General features: G+C 35.0%; 2 protein-coding genes across 6 annotated transcripts in view; both read right to left on the reverse strand.

Moving 5' to 3' along the window:
* Positions 1 to 7,181, reverse strand: part of LOC107318520 (myocardial zonula adherens protein-like) — a 65,816-nt gene extending 58,635 nt beyond the window's left edge. The window contains exon 1 of the mRNA XM_015872435.1: positions 7,104 to 7,181. The gene's annotated coding sequence lies outside the window, so the exon portion shown is untranslated. The remainder of the gene's footprint in view (positions 1 to 7,103) is intronic.
* The window catches only part of CGNL1 (cingulin like 1), a 48,256-nt gene continuing 30,245 nt past the window's right edge, over positions 5,821 to 23,831 (reverse strand). For 3 of the 5 annotated variants that reach the window (XM_015872412.2, XM_015872413.1, XM_015872415.2), the window contains exons 9-19: positions 22,703 to 22,909; positions 22,321 to 22,425; positions 18,546 to 18,698; positions 17,812 to 17,982; positions 16,413 to 16,574; positions 16,031 to 16,120; positions 11,099 to 11,182; positions 10,107 to 10,231; positions 9,544 to 9,652; positions 8,555 to 8,718; positions 5,821 to 8,008 (exon numbers count right to left, since the gene is read on the reverse strand). In XM_015872412.2, coding sequence (XP_015727898.1) covers positions 7,867 to 8,008; positions 8,555 to 8,718; positions 9,544 to 9,652; positions 10,107 to 10,231; positions 11,099 to 11,182; positions 16,031 to 16,120; positions 16,413 to 16,574; positions 17,812 to 17,982; positions 18,546 to 18,698; positions 22,321 to 22,425; positions 22,703 to 22,909 — 1,512 coding nt within the window. In that variant the 3' untranslated portion in view covers positions 5,821 to 7,866. The remainder of the gene's footprint in view (positions 8,009 to 8,554; positions 8,719 to 9,543; positions 9,653 to 10,106; positions 10,232 to 11,098; positions 11,183 to 16,030; positions 16,121 to 16,412; positions 16,575 to 17,811; positions 17,983 to 18,545; positions 18,699 to 22,320; positions 22,426 to 22,702; positions 22,910 to 23,831) is intronic. The other 2 variants (XM_015872418.2, XM_015872417.2) reach the window with 2 other exon arrangements.

Consider the following 23,831-nt stretch of genomic DNA (forward strand, 5'->3'; position numbering starts at 1 on the left):
ACTCCCCACACTGTTGCAGCATTCTCAAAGGGGCTGACTGATGCTCTGCAGCAGTAACAGCCAAGCACCAGTTGTATCAGCATGCTAGCATATCACTGCCTGTATGCTCTGGGGATGCACAACTGCAGTTTATGCATCAGGTATCACCCATAGGTTCTCTTGGTTGGATGACATCCTTACAGTCTTGAAAAGCAAAGAATACAAGACTTGTACACAAGTTTGTGGAATCAATCTGATATTCTAAACTTGGCAGGTTTAAGAGATTGAAGTCTATTCAACTGCTCAGCTCAGCAAAGAGACCTACACTATCTGGGAGTTATTAATTGTGTTTGGTAGGCTTGACACTGTACATAACAAATCTAAGCATACTCCTTGCCTCATTGGTGCTCACTTCCCTCCTGCCACCTGAATTATCCTTTAGAGTCAACTGCTAATGTCATTCATTTGATGGTATGTTGACATGTATAGAAGCTGTAGTTCATGTACAGGCTCCCAAGGCTTGTGTCATGAGCACCTGCCATCCTGGCAACAGCACTGTAAAGCTTTGCAGTAAAACTCCTCCAGGTGAATAAGAGGCTTTGGAAGTGGCAGTTCCACCATTAGAAAAAGCTTATTATTATACTCAAATACAATGAATGATGGGTTCTTAAAGTCACTCCTGCTGTACATCAAGACACAGCCTGAACTACCAGCTTGCAGACATGGCCTGCTTCTTCACTTTACTTGCAGACAAAAGCTAAGCCAGGCATGTACAACCACAGCCTGCTACACACAGCCTGGACCAGCCCCTTGGCACCAGCCCAACATCAGTGCACTATTAACCCCATTTGGGCTGAAACCAGGGCACGAGGCAGAACCAGCTGGAGTTACGGCAAATAAGTTTACAGGTGTTGATACATTGGCTAACCACAGCCATGTGAGCAGCAAGAATATGCAGCCCTACTTACTGTTCTGATAAAGGAATTTGAGAATAGGTTTCAAGATTGTGGAGAAAATCATCTTTTTTTCTCTCTTTTTTTTTTTTATATATAATTATATTAAATATATATATTTAATAATAATAAATTATTATAAAATAAATAAATAAATAATATATATTACAAGGGTTTTGTTTGTTTGTTTGTTTGTTTTTAAATAGAACATATAGAGTTGCAATGAAAATTTAATCATGTGTTTCTACCTGACTTTCATAAGACCTCTCCTACCAGAGAGAAGTACCCTCAGCTCAGTCACTCACTCATGTCATCATTTTTTGGCTCAGACTGCCTGTGTACATCCTGACAAATACACTGTCACATCACTCACTGCTCAGATTGTGGGCTTCCATTGAGACTCTTAGCACCACTTAAGAAGTTCACAGTTGGGAGAGACAGTTTGATCTGAATCACGAATGTGATCTTATCTTTAAAACAGCTGGATACCACACAATGTGTACTGAAATGACAAGGCAGAGTGAGCTGTATTTAAAGTAAACATAGCTTGATTCAGGAAGTTTCCTTGCTTTGTTGGCTGATGTTAGTTTTCACATAGTTTTATCAGATTTATTTTTTTCCCTCCCACATTTCATAACCATTTTGCCTGTAACACAGTAAACCATTTTATTATTGTTTGAAGAAAAACAAACTTTGAACTGACCCTAAAGCAAGGAAATCAAGACTTACGGCTGTACAGCTGCAGCAAAGGCACTCCAAAGAGTCTGCTGGTTTTTGCACAGCCAGAACAAGACCTTCTATCTCAGATGCGTGGCAGATAAGACAGCTCCACCGCACTTGCAAAACAGTCTAGTACAGAAGCCTGCAGAGCAAAGGGTGAAACACAGCACAGCAAGCAGATATGCTGAAAAATCAGTTTCAGTGAAAAATAAGACTCTTGGCTTTATTTCCTAATATTTTTCTCTGGAATTCACTTCTCAGTGAAGTCTAGTGCTTGTGCTTCATTTTCTAGGCACGTTAACTGAGACATGGGGCCAGTGAACCAGCAGCTCAAAAGGAGTAGAAGTCAGAATTCTTCTGGCTCTTAAGTGCTTCACTTTCAACTGCTGGTCACTCTGTCTTTTCTAGATGGTTCAGCTTCTTTTCCTTTTGATAAGACAATTTAAGATAAATTAAAATCAAGATAACTGTTGGGTCTTTTTACATCAAAAAAGCGCTTTTACACACGCACACACACACACACACACACAATATCCAAGAAATCACCTCAACTCTGATGAAGGTGCTCTTCACTGGGAAGGACTTACAGTAACCAGTATGACAATAACCATCTAGTTTCTTACATCCACTTTAAGAAGATGGGATTATATTTTCAACCAGGCACCCAATCAACTGATAAGGCACTTGCAGAGATGCATGCCAAGCCCTCTGCCTTCAGTGTGCACGTATGCTTTTGCTCTTGCATGTTCCAGTCACAAATACATCCAGAGAGTCCTTTTTCCTTAAAGTCCTTACCTCTCCCCCCCCCCCCCAAAGAAAGGCTGAGAACAGTTAACTCTAGAAAAGTGATCTTTCACTTAACAGCTCAGCTCTCATATGCAGTGGAACTGATTTTTAGAAAAAAGCAACATTCAACTCTGATAAAGACAGTTTTGCAGGGCTGAAACAGTTTCCTCTCTCTTTCCACTTCCAAAGGCAGCAACATATTCTTTATCTTGCCCAGAAAAACACAGCAGTAATCATGTCTTCAACCAAAAGCCAAAGTAAAGAGAAACAAATGAATCACACACACTATTTTTTTCTGGAAAATGGATAAGATACAAAGAGAGGCATACAAACTGAGTAATACTGGCAGGCATCTTGAGTATTTCAAGGTTTGCAAGAGCTAAAGATTTTTCTGCAAAACAAAACTAGCCACTCTGCACATGCATTTAGGTATCTGTGTGCTTATAATGGCTTAGGTGATTTACAGTATTGGGCTACTTAAGAGGGATGGCTGAATGGTCAAAATTCAACAGATCAGAAGTAGATCCTGCAATGATTTTCCTTACTGTCTATATTTTATCCCTTGTTTCACATTATACTGTTGGTATATTTCATCCTAACGCGTGTTAACACAAAGTAACTTCTTGACACTAATGAATGTAGTTTTCAAATATATAAATCATTGCTCAAAAAGCTTATTCTGTAGAAGAAACAGTAATAAACAGAAAGCACAGAAAAAAAACTCAAGTTACCTGTAATGAGTCCCTTCTCTGTGCTCACACAGAAGTGTTCTTACAGTTTCCCCACTTGCAACTTGAGAGCTAAAACTTTCACCATCCACCTGTGCTCAGAATTTAACTCAATTTTTTTTCTTGTCTGTTTTTCTGCTAATGGCATGAATCTGAACGAAACAGCAAATTGTTATGAGCAGAAAAAATATTGGATGTTTCCTCTTACACAAAGCATACGGTCTCTACTGACCTCACAGGAGGTTCACTGGTACTAACTTGCTAACTTGAAAAAAGTTGTCACACTCCTATGGAGGTAGGTAAGTCCAATTTACTACTACCCTTGACATTTTCTGTAGAAGTTTACTCCCTCTGTTCTCTTAAGTGCTTCTCTCCTTGTTACAAAGAAAAACCCATATATTATTAAAAACATGTTTATTCATTTCTATACCATCTCCATGATAACCCAGTTCATAGGAATAAGCTGAAATAATCAAATTTCCCCCAGTATAACACAGTGGGGTCAACAGGTTAAGAATATGACCTAATCAGCCCCTTATACAAACAAGAACAAATTAAATGTATTATAAACTCTGACAATTTTTATGGAATGTTGCTCTTTCAGCAAAATTTTTTGAATGTTTTGCAACGTTACTTGAGAACTGCAGTTGGTAGAAATTAAGCAGCTGAAACGTGTAGATTCACTCACAGGGTCAGAAGCTCCAATAAGTATCAACATTTAATTTCTGAAATATGCTGTGTGATGCAGAAAAGACCAAAAAGCTGGAACTATTGCACTGTGTAGCTCACTCAGCAAACTATACAGCTGGGCTGTAAAAATGAAGAATGCACAAGAAATAGTTTAGGAAATCAGTTATAAATAAGAACAGATTATTTAACTCATTAACTAGGCAAAAAAAAAAAAAAATTGAAACTGAAAAGTATAAATCAGAGAAAATGGCAGGTTAATCACAAAGTCTCATCACCAAAAGCCTACACTTAGGGGGGGGGACAAAAATCTGCCTGATGACTAAACAATAAAAGAAAAAATGTTGATGTAAGAAAGTATTTGTATAGCATTTTGTGCAGCATCTTCCTTATATCAAGTGAGGCCATAGGGAAGCACGTACAGGAGACTGCAAGAAGACAATTATTTTTCTTTGCAAGCAAAAGAGAGAGGATCTCCGAAAAATCTTAAGGTTTGAAAAACCTTGATGGTTTTATGAAAACAATGCCTTCCAAAGTAAAGGCATCATAATCATGAAGAATATTCTTGATTTATTATTTGGATAGAAAGTGACAAGTTTGTGAAGGACATAAGGATTTTGTTCATTTGTTTGGTTTTACATTTACATTTCACACTGTATAGAAATTGCCACTGAAAAATCCCGGAGCATTTGTTAAATGTTATTAATATTAACATCAAAACACTCTTGCACAAGCTGACTTGTATTCTCCTGTCTACAAAAGTAGGTCTAGAAAAGCAGGTTCTCAGAATGCAACACAAATATTTAGGCAGAGCAGAATTTCAGTGGGAGGAAATATTTTTACACAAGTTTTCTGTCACAACAACCAAGTGGTCAAAATCTCAGTAAGGTACTAACGGCCATTAATTCCAGAGAAGATACAATGTTCAAAGATATTTAAGGAGAATCCACTGTACCAGAAGCCACATAATGCTTTGTATCAAAAGCGATTGGGCTTCGGAATGTCTATTTATAAGAATTTATGGTATCAAAGAAAATGGAAGGTCACTACAGATGTTTCTGTAATACACCCAAAACTCAGAGGCTTGTTAAAACTGAGACTGATTGTTTCTAACCCACACTTCTTCACATATTCTCCTACTGCCTGCTTTTACAGTCCAAAAGAATTGCTTTCCACAAAATACAGAGGTACATTTAAAAATTATATGCAAATATCAGTCAAAGTTTTCCAACCTAACTTTGATTTAAGATGAGTTTTGATCAAAAAGTGCCATGAGATGAACTAAACTTCCTTAAACTAAGACTTCCCTAAATTAATATCAGTGCTTTTTGTAGCAAACAAAATCTAGACGCTATCATCACAGCTAAAGTATTTATCATTCACAAAATATATGTCAGTGAATGGATAACAGCAGATGCATTTTACTAATAATCTGACAAATAAAGAAGAGTTATTTTAAAAACTTAAGTGTCAAAGCTTAACTTCCAAAATATAATACACAATACAGTAACTTTCTTGAAAAAGACGTTGCCAAAATTACCAATGTGATCCAATTCTGAGAGCATAATCATGACAGATTGTTTTGTGAATGAGTTGAAATGTATCTAGTATCATTTCAGTATCTAGTCACATTATTTGAGAATTCACAACAGAAAATCCCATTTCCAAGTCTAAACAAGAAAAAACACTTAAGGATAGTTATGATGATGATGATATGGCAAGGCCTAAGAGGCTTCAACAATGCATCACTCTTCTGATTTATTCTAAGTTAAAAACAGAAGTCTTCTAGATAAGACATCTGCCTACCAAGTTACAAAGAGTTCTCCAAAGAGAAGAACATATAGCAAACCCTTCTACAGCATGATTATTTCCCAGATAATTATATTCTGGTTCCATTTTAAACATATGCATATTCCATAAGAAGTTCAATTCTCACATCAATTTAAATGCACCATACAAAACAGAACTGTAAGATTTAAATGTTTATTTTTAACATTTACAGTTTAGTGTAATTGGAGGTAGCTGCAACATTAAGTGATTTTCTTCCAGTGGTTTGAAATAATGATTCACATACATCATGACAGAGTGCAGGAACAGAATTGAAACTGGAATCAGTTATTTAAAGTTAAGCCTATAAAAACACATAAATGAAACAAAAATTAAGTCACAACAGGTAAGATGATTGTCAGTAAAGCGTAGTGCGGATCTTCCTAGAGCGTGGGCTGTTTCTGTGTTGACAAAACAGTAAAACCGGTGATGCAAAAAAATTATACGATGTAAACCCAAAACTAAATGAAAAGATGCACAAGATTCAGGCACAGAATATTACAACTATGCGGTTCATCCCATGTATCTCAAACCATCAAAATCAAGTTGATGGGAATTATATGGCAACAGAGTGCTGTGTGTTCTAACGTATTACGATGTGCTGTGTGTGAGCATATTTGTGATCTGCAAGGCAGGAGTTTCATTTCATATAACCATGAAAAAGGATACTCCATTGTCAGGACTTTTGCCTTAATCAAGCCTGTCAGCCTCTGGCATCATGTGAGCAACAGAAGCTCCCAACAACTCCAGGTCGAAGTATTTTTACAGTAACGTGGTGTTTGGTCCATTCAATGAATATGTATGTACTCAGCTATGGGTAATGGGGATGAATACTAATAATCACAGAGGAGTTAGATTTGGTTTATTAACAAAATTATGTAGTAGAGCCTTTCCTTAAAATTCTAGATTTGCAAAAGTGATAAACTGGCCTGTGTAATCTAAACAACAAAAATATTTTTAGGAATAAAATGGAAAATGCTTTAAAAATAGAATTTGCAATGCTTTTTTTTTTTCTTTTATTTCCCACAAGGTTTGTTTAACATATGAAGTTCTCAAAATGCAGATACTCCTATAATCTGAAATGCTAATATATGCATATACAGCCATACATTGCAACATATCCCAAACAGATGCTTAAGAACAAGTTAGAATAATTAGATTGCATGCTTTTGCTTCAAGGGTGCAATGTCCTGCCAGGTGCGTAACTTTCTGTGATCAAATAATGTACACATTTAAGCATGCACTTAATCCATAAATAATAATCAGTTTTACTGGAAGAAGTGAAACTCCTTAGAGACTTTAAGAAAAGCCTGTCCTAGTGCCCTCAAATGAGTATGCTTACAGTGCTGCATCCCTGGCAGTTTGGAGTCCACTTCAGGAAATGAAGATGTTAAGTAATCTCCGATTTCATTATCATCCTTACCTTCTACAAAGATAAAGCTTCCCAAGCAAAATTTGCAAGAAAGCTGTTGGCAAGCCTCACTCATCATGCAGATGTGATGGTCCCTTTAAAGTCAACAGGCAGAATTTACATTTCATCTTAAACAACATGTAATAAAACTTGGAACCGTTTTCAAAATTGGAATGTACTTTCTGGCTCAGGAAGTGTGAATCTGTTCTGTAATGCAAAAAAAGTGTATTTTATTTTAGTTAAAACCCAAATATAATATTCAATATAAATTTAGATATTCTACACATGAAACTGATTTATATAATATTTTAAACTTTACAAAATAGTACTAAAGTAGTCAATAAAAGACCAGATTTAAAATATTTACAATCTATATATCATTCTTCCATACTTACAATTATTAAATAATTGTCTGCTTTCCTTAATTTTAGTGAAAAGCTTTTAATAACTACAAACTGAACTTGAACTACTTCCAAATGGCTCTTTACTTAAAACAGAATTTTAACAAAATCACAATTCTAAGGCAAAACATTATCCCTGTGTTTTCAGTAGCAGTTACACATAACCGTGTTTTATTGCTCTTTTACAACACAGTTCTCTTTTCTATAATAAACAGAAGATATCTAAATAAAAAAAATGGCACAGTATGGATGGAAACATCAAATTCTCAGATCTTACATCCCTTTATGGCATTTGGCTCCTAAGATAACCATTTTTTTTATAATTTAAGTTACTATTCCAGTACTTTCACAGAAACACAGAGTCAATACTTATTTTATATTATTGTGTCATTATCTTTTGGAAAATTATTTCCTGAAGGTGCTTCACAGAGACTATCACCATCCGTGCTGAGCTCATCATCGTCGTCATCATCATCAAAATCAGTCAGCACTTTACTTGGTGACTTCTTCCGTCTACTGAAACAGAAACACACACAGTTGTATGATTAAAACTACACATTAATATACAGAATACTTTTGCTAAGCTTGTTACAAAAATAGCATTTGCATTCTTTAAGAATGTCAGAGATATCCGTGCTCTTATACTGGAAGTTTATCATAGACTACAGCTTACATAAAAGAAACATGCAAGACCTTGACACTGAGATATCCAGCGGTGTCAGAGGAAAACTAAATGCAGGATAGCTGTTGCTCTCAGTCATAAGATAGAAAATTTCATCACTACAAATGATGAGTGCCAAGTTCTACTACTCCTTCCCATTTTTCATCCCTGCTTCAGTGATTATTCACTAGACAAAAAATAGACTTGGGCACCTAGCGCACTCTGAAAGAAGGTCAAGAAAATCTGCAGAGGAAGGAAACAAAGCTCTGCCTCTCAAAATCTGTCTGCTTATGACAAAACTTCAGGTTTATTACAGAAAGCTTCCAACTGAGGGACTAAAGGAGCAATTAACACTGAGTGGCAAGTGACACATAATTGTAAGGTCTGACACGTTATCGTACCTTAATTCCTTTTTTGCGGCATTAAGCTGTCCTTGCAATTGTTCATTCATGTCTAGTTGCTCTTCTAGGTCTCTCTGCAGTTTCTTTTTAGCACTTTCCAGTCTGTCTATTTCTTCCTCAGCTTCTTCAACTTGACGCTTCATTGCTTTCAAACGCAAACTCAACTGAAATATTTACATGTCAGCTGATTAGAGGACTATTTTAATAAAGGAATTTTACTCTTCCAGCATCTATGAGAGGAAGAATAAAGACACAACTTTGCCAGCATAATGACACTGTAATACTATGCTTCACAAATATTCAAAAGCTAGCATTAAATTTTGAGAAAAGAGATGGAAGATAATTTTTTAAGGGAAAAAAAACAACCACCAATATAGCTTTGATAGAGTACAAAAGCATGATTGCTAAGCAACTTTACCTGACAGATACTATAAAATACATTTTGTTTTGTTTAACCAAAGAGAATTTATTTCCATGATAGATGTCTGAATTTTTAAACTCACTGTTCACTCTTTAGGCAGAATATTAAGTAATTGACCCACATACTGAAATAAAGCATGTTTTAAGCAAGGAATCAACAAAGACCACAGAAATGGCAGAACACATTGCTGTGAGAAGATTAATATATGTTTAACACTTGACTTAACAATAAGTAGCTTCCTCAAATAGAATTTTATGGTTACAATATAGAATATGCTATTTTTGGTACATTATATCATGTTTAGATCATATACTGACTGCTATTTGCTTTATGTTGTAATCATAGCATTGATGCTATGAGTGCTTCATTTTCATAAGCTTGGAAACCAATAATAATTTACTATTGAACAAAAGAACATGATGACAATGGGAACTGCAAACCTCATGAAACTTCATGAAGAACTGAGTGATCGGTACCTATTCACATTCCTCTGAAATGTTCTGTACATGAGATGATTCATGCAAATATTTGGTATTAATACTACTAGTAGAACAGTTTTTTCCTCTACCTGATCCTTCTGGTCAGTCAATGAGAGATGTTCATCATCTACCTGCAACATTAACTCCTTCACTTTTCTCTCAAGTCTGCGGTTACTTAACTGGAAATTAGCCCTATCCCTGGAAAAACAAACATAAGACAAATCTGTAAGAAAGGGAACTATAGTACTTCAAATCCTACTAATTCCTTAGCAGTATTTTAAAGTTAAATAAATACCAGTAACTGCTTTGATTTATTGATCCCAAGAAACTATTTACATAAAATTTCCTTCAAGCTTAAACAATGATGCAAACATGAAAACTGCAATTTTCAACTACAGCTAGTTTTTTTATGCCTGTTACTGATATTAGGCATTGCTAAAATAACATGGTATGTAACTATGCTAGCACTGAGCTTGATTTTAAGCATAAGGCAATTTCCTATATGATTTTGTTCAAAATTAAAGTTGCAACACTTACAAATAACAGTACACACTTCAATAAGTGCTTGTTAAAAAAAAAAAATTAAAAAACCAAGTTGTTACATTAGATGTTAAATATAAGCAAGAGGACATATATAAACATGTAGTTTTACCTCTCTTCATTTTCAAGTCGTTCTTCTAGCTCTGTGATCCTTGCCTCCATTTGAGCAACAAGTCCTTCTTTACTGGATCGGTAAGAACCTTCCAGGTGAAGAATTCGGCTCCTTAAGTCTTTGTTCTATATTTGGACACGCATCATTACTATATATATGCTCATACAAATACAACCTTAAAACAATATACGTTTAATACACTAGATTTACCACTAGGTGGCATTCTTTCTTCTCACAAATTAATAAATCAAAAGGGCATCAACTTTCACAGAATTAAAGCCACCAAATTTGGTGTCTGGTATAAACATACACTCTAAATTCACATTATGGTCTGTTTTCTGTACTTGGGACTGTCTGTAAGACTATTATTTACTAGGATATCTTTCCTCTCTATTTCAGCTGGGGGCTATAAGGATCTTCCTTCCAAAGACTGCTAAGCTGCAGAATAAACATACTGCTATAAGCTAGAAAATAATTGTAATATACTTTCCATCACAGCCATTGAGACATATGAACTGTATTCCCTCCCAGACAGAGTAAAAGTTTCCTGTCAAATCTGTATCTTTTAAGGTGTTTCTTTTTCACTTGTTCACTCTTATCTTTAAAAATATCTTTAAAAAGATACCTTTAAGAGTATCTTTAAACATACTCAAAGGTGTAATTGCTTAAAATAATGCTCAAGATCAACAATGTTCCTTTAGTACTGTCAAAGACTTTGAAGAACAGCTCCTGTAAAAGCAGGCAAATGATTTACACAATTATAATATAATCATTATATCATATTAAAAGATAACAGTATTTTCTTCTGAGTATCAGTATTAAAATGCTCATAGTTTATAATCTGTTCTTAGTAAAACAAACGTCCATTCGTAAATTCTGGTGGGATAGAGCTAGCTACTGAATACTGAATTCCCTATTATTAGAATTTCCTAATGAAAGCAGTCGCCTGGCCTATTATCTCATTAATATGATGGTATGTTAGCTGCAATTACCTGTCTTTCCAAAGAAATCTTGTCACATTCCAAATCTTGCTTCATAGCTCTTTCCTGAAGTAGCTCTGTTCTCATTTGTTCAATCTATTGAAGAAAAAAAGGACAGGAATTTTAATAACATATTTGATTTATATGCCTGTATGATATTGTGCGCATACATATGTATGTATACGTGTGTATATATATATATATATATATATACACACACACACACACACACGTGCATAAATAAAGTACTCATTTCTACAAAATGAGAAAAACATTGCTCTCAGAACTCAAGACATGCATAACTTCAGATGAAGTTCACAGTTGCAATCTTGTACTAAGCTTTCTCTTTTGAGATATATACATGTATTTATTCTGTAGCAGGGCAATAAACTCTTAGAATGTCACATTAGATATGTCACGTGGTAAACAGCTGAATTCCAGAGTGTCACATCAGTCTTCAAACACCTTCTATCATTGTTTTCTTCATACCTAACTCTTACAAGATGAACTGGCACCTTACCTTCAGGCTGCTGAATAGTCTACTTTAAAGTTTGACCTTACTAAAGCACATAAAAATGGCATCTGCAGAAAAACTCTACAGATTGCTGCACTTATCTATGCTTGTGAAAAAAAATAAAAATTCTTTTTCAGCATGTCTTGGTGTATGGATATCAACATCTTTCCCTCCACAAAAATGGTCAATTTTATATTTTGCATGTAGCAGGAGGGCAGAGACTTCTGGATCTGGGTGTTAATTCTGTTTGTTTTAAAAAGGACTTCTGAAAACTTTCTGTTAAAATTTCAGTTGCATATTCAATAACCACAAGGAAAATGCATTCTCCGTACGTAAAATGGTGAAAAACTAACTGTTCCATATAGAATTAACACAAGAACACATTTGCTTTATCTTATTACTTGACTGAAAGAAACATTCTAATGATCAGAGAGAAACTCTGAACTGCCCAACAGATTTTATTGAAGCTTCTAGGCTAAAGCCGGCAATACTGAAATATATTTCTTCTCACTCATTCAGGCTGAGACTGCCTTCAAATCTTTACAAATTTCTTTGTGGGCACTGTCAATGTTACCAATGTGTTTGTGCTATTCCCTATGCAATGTTTGCCATGTAAGTATCACCTGGGAAATGCAGAGATTAGTGTCAATTACTATTACTGCAAAAAGACTAAAAAAATCCCAGTGGCCATAGCTTTCTATCCTGATTTACAACAGCTACATATTAACTGGCAGAAACACACTATCACTTCTACAGCTCTAAGTTTCAGTTGTATTCCACTAAAGGTCTGTCAAATCTATTTTGAATTCTTGTGCTAAAAGAAAAAACAAAACCAAAGCAACACTGAAAACGTGAAGGTTAAACAAACGAGTACACAAAACATTAAACTAAGCCATTTTTTAAAAACACTAATATTAAAAGCTGTATTTTCAGTTAATCACATTGATTAACAAAGTGTTTTCAAAGCAATACATGAATACAAACAGTGATGGTAATTCATGCAGTTGCATATGTTACGTCACAGAATCTTTCTAGAACAGTAGGATGAATTCCTAAAAACTAAGGTCATACCAGTTACTGGACCACAAATGTTAGCACATGGCTGTGCTCTGCTAACAGCTGGGTAATTTCCTTGAAGCTTTCCTTGTTGTATAGAAGCTTTCAAACACTGACTTATTTTTTTCTTTAAATACACTAATTAAAATTCACCGAGGTTATTTAATGAGAGATTACTTAAATCTTTTATCTCCTGTACTGCATGTAAATATCTTTAAGGTGGCAACTACCAGACCAAGTAACTTTCAGATAACATAAGCTCACTTAGTTTAAAGAAGGATTTCAAAAAGAGCCTCAACCTTTATGACCTGTGTAAATACAATCCAGCTTTTCACATCTGGGAGAGACTGAGTACAAACACATTCTGAAAGATTTAATGAGTATGTGCAGCTGTCTTTTACATTAGTGATTCTATTTTTTGTATATGTACACATTTATTAGACCTTTTATCCATGCATAGGTATACACATGTATACCTGTGATATACATGCACATATGTAGGTGTGTATGCAGGCATGTGCATATACATATTTTTATATGTGTATATTTTATATACATAAACATTTTAGCATGTATACATGTGTATATATATATATATACAAAATAAACTGAGTGTATAGAGTTCTCAAATATATAGAAGATGTTTAGCCAAAAAAGAAGCTATAAAAGCAAGCAAAACCCTTTATTTTTCATAACAGAAAAGCATCCTTTGTTTCCACATTTTCATTTGTTTGCCTTTTCTATGCCTTGTATCAGCTAAAAAGCAGGATAGCTAGCTACCCATTTGGAATACTATATTAAAGGGAAGCGGATGACCAACAAATAAATAAATAAATAAAAATCAACCAGAAGCAAGTCTGAGTATACAATACAGTGTTGGTACATATTTCTGTTTTATTTTTTTTTAAATAGTAAGCCAGCAAAACCAGAAAGTATTATAGTACTCATTTGTGCAGCTACCAGTAAGTTTGTTTTTAATCCAGGCTTATAACACAGGCATAGATTCCAGCATTAAAGGCTTCCTACTTTAACAACAGCATGACCTCAGATTATTATGGGTCCTTCACATTCTGTTTCGCTCACTCACTCACTGAGTCTGTAGAATATCAGCAGAAGACTAAACCACAATCACACAATCTCAGTAACTTGAGTCCCAAGCAGTAGTACTGGAGCCTCGGTGTTTTGAGGATGCGTGGATTGGAAGCCAAACTCTAGCACGCTTATTTAAAATTATGATGTGGTTTAACCCAGCATGTGGCTAAGCACCACACAGCCTTCACTCATTCCTCCCACCTTCCCAGTGTGATAGGGAGAGGAAAAAAAAAAAAAAAAAAACCCAAAAAAACAGTAGAAGTTGCAGGTTGAGATTAAACTATTTACTAATATAGAGAAAAGGAAAAGGATAATAATTATGACAAATGCATACATATAAATGTATGCAACAATTGACAAACATGCAATTGCTCACCAACTCCCTGCCCCCAAAAGAATGTCCAGCTGGCCCCCTGAGCAGTGTAAGAGAAAAAGACAAGCACCCATCCCCTTCAAAACTCCTTCCACATGATACTATATAGCATGGCATATCGCTTTGGCCAGTTTAAGACAGCTATCCTAACTCTGTTCCCTCACAGCTCCTTGGGCCCTTTGTTGAGAACAGTCTCAGCTCTAAACAACACTGCTTAGCAGCAACTATAAACATTCATTTGTTATCAACATTGTTTTTCTCCTAGAACCAAAACATAGCATCATACCAGACACTCTAAAGGAAACAATTTAATCCCAGCTGAAACTAAGACAAACGATACTATTTTCTATTCTCCCTCTGAAATTAAAGCTATTCTAAAGAATGTCAGCAAATCTTTTTTATAAAGAAATTAGAGCAGAAAATCATGGACTGTAGACCTCAGAGTAAACTGTCTCCCAGACTTCCAGGAAATTATTAATGAGATTTGATGCTTAATATAATACTATAGTAGTAGACAAGCTCTAATGAATCATACACCAGTTTCATATTTTTCAGAATGTAAAACTAAGGCAGGGAAAATTTTTCTAGACCTTGACCTCAACGCAGCCACAAGAACAAATTCATTTCTGTGAACTTCACAAAAACTTGCATACTACTGACTACTGGACCTGCAGATGCTCTGGTCACTTTTTCAGTCATCAGGCAGTACTCTCTGTTTTTCTGATTTATTACAGATCTTTGTTACAGGACCTATAATTTCACATTATATCATTCATAAATCTTGAACATTATTATTAAGGTCTTTCTCCAGAGTAATGAACTTCTAACTCTTCTTAAATTAGAATAAAATCACATTGAGCAGGTGATATCCTGCTCAATGGCTTCATTTCTGTCAGCTCATTCCACCTCCCCCCACCTGTATATTCAATGACCTTAATAAACACATGGGCAAAATATTCATTAATCTCAGGAGTGTATCTCGATTACTTTTTATATCAATCAATACAATTGCCTCAACTGTTTTTGTTTGTTTTTTTAATACACTAAGAACCTTTCTGTCATTTGTTTGAATTTACCTTGGCTAATCTTACAGTATCTTTAAATTTTATGCCCCACAAAACATAACTATGTTAATAAATCCTTCCTTCCTCCTCTCTTTTTGGGGTCTTAATTTATTGACATAACATTTCTTAAACAACTGATGTTTTTCTGTGTGTTTTTATCTTCTCTTCAGAATACCTTAATCAGTTTTTACACTTAGGATTAAAATAAAGCTTCTCTGCTGAAACTAGACAGCATCTTCAGTTCAGCTAACTTTAGTAATTAACTTCCAAATCTCTGCCTTCATTGCAATCAGGATTCACAGAAGATGGGCTACTTCACTACTGCAGTTACTCTTTCAAAACTAGCATATGAGATAAACAGAACACACAATCATCTACGTGTGTTGCCAGGGTATAGATCAGAATTCCACATATAAGGCATATTATATTATAATAATATATAATTATATTTATAAATATAACAAATTTATTAGAAATACAAACAAATTTTTTCAAGCTCTAAAGTTTCAAACTTCTTCAAGAATTGTCAGGCTCATCTTACATTTTTCTCCTATTTTACAATGCTCTAAATGATACCTCTAACTGACCTCTATTCCAAAAACCTTGTGGGTAAAAGGCTACATTCTCAAGGAATGTACAGAAAACTAATATTTGCAAGAACAAAAATGAGGAAAGTTTGAGTTTTATCTGTGATATGAAATAACTTCTGTGGATAATCCTGGGCAATTAGTAACTCAATTATGTTTCTTTATTTCCAGTTATAGAAGGGAAAAAAAGTCTGCGTTGATTTGAAGGTGTATGTTCAATCCTGGTCATAAACCTCAAACAAAAAGTTCTCTGAGTACCTGTTCTCTGCACCTACTGATCCTTTCAGACAACAAATCTGAATTATTCTTTTCTTCATCAAGCTCAAGTTCCAGGTGAGACAGCTTGTCCTATATGGAAAAAAACAAACAAAAAAATCAATTTTCATTTCAATCTATTTTCAGCACACTGTTCTCCCATCCTTACATCCTTTTTGGGATTGCTACCTTGCAATTCCTCCTTAAACTTCAAGGACTGTTTGAAAGAATAGGCTTGAAAAGGGAAAACATCTCTGGAAAGAAGCTAACACATACTTGATGAATAGTATTTTACAAATTTTCAACAACAAAGTTATTTTTGTTTCTTCATATGTTCATATGAAATAGAAGTATTATTTTAATAAACTCTAATAAAGTATTTTACCTCCATTAATTTGATCTGTCTTGCTCGGTCATCTTTTAGGTGGTTTTTGGCCTCCAGTTCATACTCCAAGCCTTTTACAGTCTGTTCTAACAACTGAGTTTTTGTTATTGCTTCATCTTGAGCTCTCTGGTGGTCCCTCAAGTTCTCTTCCAGGAGACGCATCTGAAACAAAAAAATTACAATACGCTTCTTATATCAGAGATGCAATTCAAAAAGCTATACACTATACTATTATAATTCCTTTTTGCTTACAACTCATCTACCAGAAGTATTTTGTTCTCTTAGTGCTTTGATTACCTTTGTACGGTGACAATAATGAAAAGATGGTAGTAAATATCCAAATGGTTATTTACAGGAAAAACTCACCTATATGAAAGCCTTCAATCTGCTGGGAACCGCTGAGGCAATCTCCACCAAGGAGCAATCTCCAAGAGATGCTGCCTTAGTGGTGGTCAGCCCTTAAATGAGGTCTAGAGTCAATCTCCACCCCTTCTGGGAGCACAGCTAAATTACTCTCACCTCTGCTCCCACAGCTGACCCGACACTTGCCTCAGCTGATTAATCAGAGGTTCAGGCTGTGATTACCAATTTCCCATACAACCTTTTTATCAAATAACAAATGATAATTCTGTTGAGACTTTTTCCTTTGTACTTGTGCCATGAACTATTTTTCATAATCACATTTCAAACAAGTTTATTAAGGGGGCGGTGCAATACAAGAGAAGTTTTAAAACAAACAAAAAAACTGAACTATTAAAATACCCTGAATGGTGGGGGTGGGGAGGGAAAATAACTGAAATTTGTGACCAGTTTACTGTCACAGTTGCAAAACAAGTATAAGCAGATCTTCAAACGACTGGATTGATTTTATAGAAAAAATCTACATGCTAAGAGCCAAAGACTTCAAGACTGCCTGCTCGTACACACACCTGTGTCATTTAAATCTACAATTTGGCTTATATAAAGAAGAAAACATAATTCAGTTCATTTAAAAGAGAGTCAGACTTGGGTTGTTTGATTTATTTGTTTTGTTTTGTTTCTTATAAATAGCTGTGTTTTTTCCTAAACCATATCAAATATTTCTACATTCTGGATTTACTCAGCAGAAGACACTACAAGAGCAGCCAGCCATGAAAGGAATCCTTGTCATACCACTTACATACACTCATTTCTAAAATGCTGCAGTTATCTATCTGTCCAAGAAATCATTTCCCTGGCAGTATTACACTGATTACCCTAATGAAAAATGAAATGCAAAAGTACACTGATTGAGATCAGTCTCTCCTGATGAAATAAGAAAACCAAAGAGTGGTATCCAGCATAACACTGATTGACAAACTATCTGAACACAATTCTAGGTCAAAGGTTAAAATTAATCATTGAAGTTATGAGTCATTACCTCATCCTGCATTCTAATGGTTGTCAGGCGTGATTTTTCTACCTCAAGTATTTTTTCTTTCAATTGTCTCTGTACATCTGCAAGTTCTCTGCGATTTTTCTCCTTGTATTCATCAAGCTGGTTCTGAAGCTCCACAGTTGATGTTCTTGAGGCCTCCACCATTTCAGACATCTGGGGAAAATGGACAGATATTTTTCCTCCCTAATACAGTGCTATGAAAGGTTTTGTCATGATTAACACACCAAAGAATGTTTGTCTCAAGCTTCAATGCTCAAAGCAGTGTTCCCAAACAGCATTCCCATCCAACATTTACAATGAAATGTAATAACAATTCAGTATATGAATATTAAATTGTTTTATTTACACACAGATTGCAAACTAATGTTCTAATGCAACAGCAAATTGAAAATCAGTTGTCAGCCTTCGAAGCAGAGCTGATCAAGAACTAGCTTGGGTCTGCAGTAGGCTAGAACTGAATTCAAACCTAGGATTTTGTTTCAATAGAGCTATTTTACAAAAGTGTTCTGAGATAGCAGTGTTCCAACTACTATTCCAGCCCTGAAAGCTTGTATTAATAGTCTCTAAGTGGAAGAAACAGCAGGTAAAGTTTGCATTTTAATTTATTTTTACATGTTAATTTATTCATTTTTTTATGTTTGCAATTTGGTAGTTCATTTGCTTCTACCTATTAAATTTTTAGCCCCCCCTGCAGCCTCCTTTGAGTGAACTCATACCTCCTCCTGTAACTTTTCAACTGTCTTGTTCAGTTGCCATCGTTCATTTTCCATTTCATTCTTTATCTTCTCCAGCTGCTCCTTCTGGTGAGTTTCATCTTTTAACTGTTCAGTTAACTGCTGCCGTTCCTGTGAAATACAACGGATGCTCTCCTGCAGTAGATTAAAAGACATGTATAATTGTTGAACCTCCTTTCTAACAGCTTAAAGATATTTTACATAGCACACCTGTGCAGCTGTAATGCCACCAGTTTATGTACAATTAACACAAATTTAATAGTTTTAAAAATAAGTTGACAACTGTGTGCCCCGGTGGCGCAGTGGTAGGAATGCCGCCTTGCAACACTGGGGCCCGGGGTTCGAATCCCCTCTGTGGCGCAAGTGGTAGAAGTGCCGCTCTGCTACACAGGAGGCTCAAATCCCAGGGGTTGGACTCGATGATCTCTAAGGTCCCTTCCAACCTGCGCAAGACTATGATACTATGATACTATGAAGTTAATGGAGTTACAATTTGCTAGCAAGAGTAGAATAAACAGTATCTTAGTGATGCTTTATCATTGCTATGTATTCTGAAACACTGCTGCAACATTCACAAGAAAAAACATAGTCCCTTTTCATGGTTCTATTATATGCAAACTTGGCGAGTCCAAACTCCTACTTGAGTTTTAATAGTCATTTCTGGTTTCAAATTTTCCTGTATGTTCCATTTCAGGTCACCCTTGAAAGTATTCTCAACAACAAACTTTGTTTTCCTAGATAATGAAATAATAAACTAAAAAAATAAAATACATCAGTTCTACTGTGAGAAATAATAATTGTGGGTTTTTTCCATTGCTGTGCTTTTACAGCACTTACAAGCTCTCATTAAAAGGATGGCTCATTTTGATTGACACATGAACAGAACTTTGCTGCATCTGGCACAGAAATTCCACTCCTGAAGAAAGATTTGGCATTAATCTTCAAAACAGACTTTCATATCTAGATTACATTTCGAACAATCTGCAGAGCCACGTTGTGTGCTCTACCAGGAGTATATGCAAACAGACCATACATTTCTGTTATCATATACAGGATGTGTGTTTAAGAATTTACCACCCTCCAGTTTCTAAATACTGTTCATCAGCAGAATGAGTGTCACTAGTTCATTCTAATAAAAGAAAAGCAGGTTATCTTACATCTCTATGATGGAATCCTTACTTCTTCCTTCTTCCTTCATAGTAAAATATCTTAATGGCCCTATTGTAAACAGAAACTACAAGATTAAGGAAGAGTTTGTTTTTTTTTATGAAGTCTGAGAGGCACCATTAAACTGACTACCACCAGGTTATGGACAGTTCAGGCTGCTCCAACAGAAAAATGTAAATAATTAAAACCAATATAAAATGTAAAAAGCACTGCCAAAAATAGTTTTAAATTTTAACTTCACTATTATGAATTCAAAGGTTTGTTGAATATCTAATACAGATGGTGTTTTATTACACATCAAAAAGCTGTAATTGTGCAAACATTTCTGTTTCTTTAGGCAAGGTAATTTAGAAACACAAAAAATTCTTATTCTTCTAACATAAAGATATATTAATAAAATTTGTATTCTTAAAAGAGAAAAAAAAAAAAAAAGATCAATACTTAAAAACAAGAGTTTCCTTAGATTAGTTTTCCCTTAAATCTCTATATAACCTGCTAATAAAGACATCTCTAATACAAACAAGAGTTAATGGCAGATACATAATCCTAAAACACACTGGGGGCTAATAGATGTTATTTTGCAAAGCCTAATTCTCTGACAATTATGGGATGGCACCAAAGGATTTTTAGAACCTTGAAAAGATTGAGCATCAGCATTTCAGTTCTAAAAGCTGCTGAATTCCTGGGACCCTGCTAACACGCCATATTTGAGCAGGCTATAAAAACCTCATGTGCCCTTCCCCAGAAGCTTTTCACAGATCATCTACCTTTACTGTTTGTTTACACATTCTTGAGAAACAAACCGGGTAGACATAGATGAGTGAAACATACTATGGCAGAATAACATCACCAGCTGATGTTTTTGCATTTGTAGCACACTGAAAAGGCAATTGAACATCAGAGCTAAGCTGGTTCAACTCTCCAGTTCAGAGTTATCAACAACAACAACAACAAAAATTAATTACCAACATTAGAAGAAATTTATTCTACTAAATAGGGTAATTACCAGCTTAATAATAGGTGTGATTAAATACAGTATTTAAATAATAAATAGAGTAAGCTTAACGCAAGCAGTTTGTCACCTTAGTTTTCCTCAGGTCTTGCTAACCTCTGCTTGAGTTTCAGATATGTAGACAGAGATCCCTGAGAATGAAATCTAGCTTTTTCTCCTTTGAGTCATAGTCCTGAAAAGAACTTGTATTTTTCACATATTGTATCTTCCCATTTCATCCTCTTTTTTTATTTTCACCATTTATTACAGAGAAGGATGAAAAAACAAATCCTAAGAACATCACTAAAAATTAGAGAGCTTTGTGACATTTTAGTCATAATTATCCTAATAGAAAATGTAATCCCAAATACGTTCCAAAGAAAAAAAAAAATCAGCTTCAGCGAGATTGCTTTTAGTTAGATCAACAATAAACTGATAGCAGTAATGCTGCTTCAGAGTATCATGGATATCAAAATTCAGGTGATTTGTGCTCTGATCTTTCCACATCTGTTAAAATCTCTCATGCCCACGTCTGTCTTGTAATTCATCACTGTATGCCTGTTGGTGTATCCTAAGAATCACAGGACTAAGCATTTCCTGGACCTAGTAAAGATCTTGTCACCTTCCAGCCACACATTCCATAAAATTACATTTTCCAGTTGAAATCTGAGATATCCTATAGGATGTATCGTAACGTTGGTACAGCCGACATTACAACCGTACTGCTACGGTTAAGGTCCATAAAAATCATATTATTTTCTTAACTAAAAGAATAATCAAGAATCTTTCAAAAATATTCTCAACATTTCAGTGATCTTAAGATGTATTTTACTTCCTGAAACAGCAGGAATATAATTTGTCTAACCATAAAGAAAACTTCAATGTATACTAAAGTTAATTATAGGGAAAGAAAGTGTTAAAACAAACTGCCCATAATAGTTAAGCATATTCCAGCTGTATTTTTTCTGAGAAACTTTTCAGGAGAAAGAGGTCTTTTACTGGACACAGTATAGAATAAGAAGGAAATCCAAAGAGGATTTCATTTACAGTTCCAGAGACTCCAAGTCCCTACAAATAGTTTTACTTATATCTATGTACAACGTCTACCTGTAAATATATACATGCAACCAGAGCTGAATGATCATTCAAAATATTAAAAAAGATATGCAAGAACTTCATAATTTATTTTGTGATTTTCTCCCTGAAAATTTGCTAGAAAAAGCAAATAATAAAAAAGATCTAGCAAGAGAATAAATGTGGTCAGGCAGTGGAATGGGCTGCCCAGGGAGGTGGTGGAGTCACCGACCCTGGAGGTGTTCAAGGAACGTTTGGATACTGAGTGGAGGGACATGGACTAGTGAGAACTATTGGTGATGGTTGGATGGTTGGACTGGATGACCTTGTACGTCTTTTCCAACCTTGGTGATTCTGTGATTAGATGATACAGTGGAGTTGATGAAATATTTTAACACTCCAATGATTCTGGGATTTATAAACAAAATGTACTTCAAAAAGAATGAGATGCTACTCTGTAGAAAGCAAGACTCAGGTAAACAGTAAGTTTAAAATTTAAATATTCCTAATTGCTTTTTTTCTTACCTGCATAGCTCCTAGTTGGTTTTCCAAAGATGTTTTTAATGCCATCAATTCCTTTGCCTCTTTTTCAGCATATTTCAAAGCTTCTTCTAATCGTTCATTTTCATCCTGAAAATATAGGATACAATATATTTAGAAACAGAGGCACAGCTTCCAGTTTGGCATCTGAAGACACACAAAGAACCAGAATTCCTTAAGAAGTGCATTCAAAGCTGCAAATATTTAGCAACATTCAACAACTGTCCTATACCTCTCATTCCCACTTCTCTACATGATAAACTGAGTGATAAGGCATGTTCGCCCTTATTTGTCAGTTTTCGTTCTTATAAAACATACATTTCACAAATAAACAAGATTACTTTAGTGGCTTGTTTTGCTACCTTACCTTATATCTTTTTAATTTTTCCTTCATTGAATTTTCTTCTCCTTTCATATTATCAAAGTGTCTTTGCAACTCTTCATTTTTGGTTTCTAGTTCATCAACTGTTCTCTTCAACTGTGTGTTTGCCTCTGTCAGCTTTTTTACCTCATTTTCTATACTACTTCGTACCTCTTCCACAGCATCTCTTTCACTGGCAAGAACAGCAGCATTCTAGTAAAAACAAACAAGAAAAAAAAATATGGTTTTAATGCTTTTCCAACATTTCTGAACAGAAGTTTCACAGGACACCATAGCAAATGCAGTTAAGGTATAACATTAAAACATCGACAAAGAGTTGAAATTAAAGTCTGTATGGATTATAAACATGCATTTTTATTTTTTAAAATTACCATTTGAGAACACACAAGGAAGATTTTGTTTCTCCTCTGCCGCAGATACATGCTAAAGTAATATTACTTTACAGTCTCATTCCTGCCATCATATATTTTTATTCTAACATCATCTTCTTCATTGTCATAAATGATTTTCACTATCACATCCCATTGTTCAGTACTTACAAGTAATAATAATAATTTTTAAAAAAAAAAACAAAACCTAACATATCAAGAGCCTTACGGGCATTTAAGAAATCGTATATTGATGAGAAGCATCTGCCACAACAATACAAAACTGAGGCAGTCTCACCCCATTGCTCTTTTTGGGCAATAATGTTCAGCACTCTACACTCACGTAGCTATTTAAGGAGTTGCAGAGGGCATCAGCTTAAGCAACAAAAATAACTTTAAGAATTTTTATTACATGCATAAGCAATATGCATAAAATGTCATATATTATATATCATATATGTGACCTTGACTAAAATAGTAGGGGCACAGTGACAGGTAGAAGCATTCCAGGAAAAAATGTCCTAGTCCTAATCTATTTATAAACATGGTTCTACAACAGTCAACACCAGCATGGCGGGGCACACAGTGAGCAGGCAGGAGCAAACAGCAAACTACAAGTGCCTTACAGTGGTATTGGTGCAGCTTTATCCGCATATCATAAAACCCAGGCTTAGGGCTATGTTTATTTAACACAAGTCCTACTTGGTTTTCAGTGACTGTCTCAGAACAGAAGGTGTTTAGCTACT

The sequence above is a fragment of the Coturnix japonica genome, chromosome 10 (genome assembly GCF_001577835.2).
Source record: "Coturnix japonica isolate 7356 chromosome 10, Coturnix japonica 2.1, whole genome shotgun sequence".
In the NCBI taxonomy this organism is placed as follows: Eukaryota; Metazoa; Chordata; class Aves; order Galliformes; family Phasianidae; genus Coturnix; species Coturnix japonica.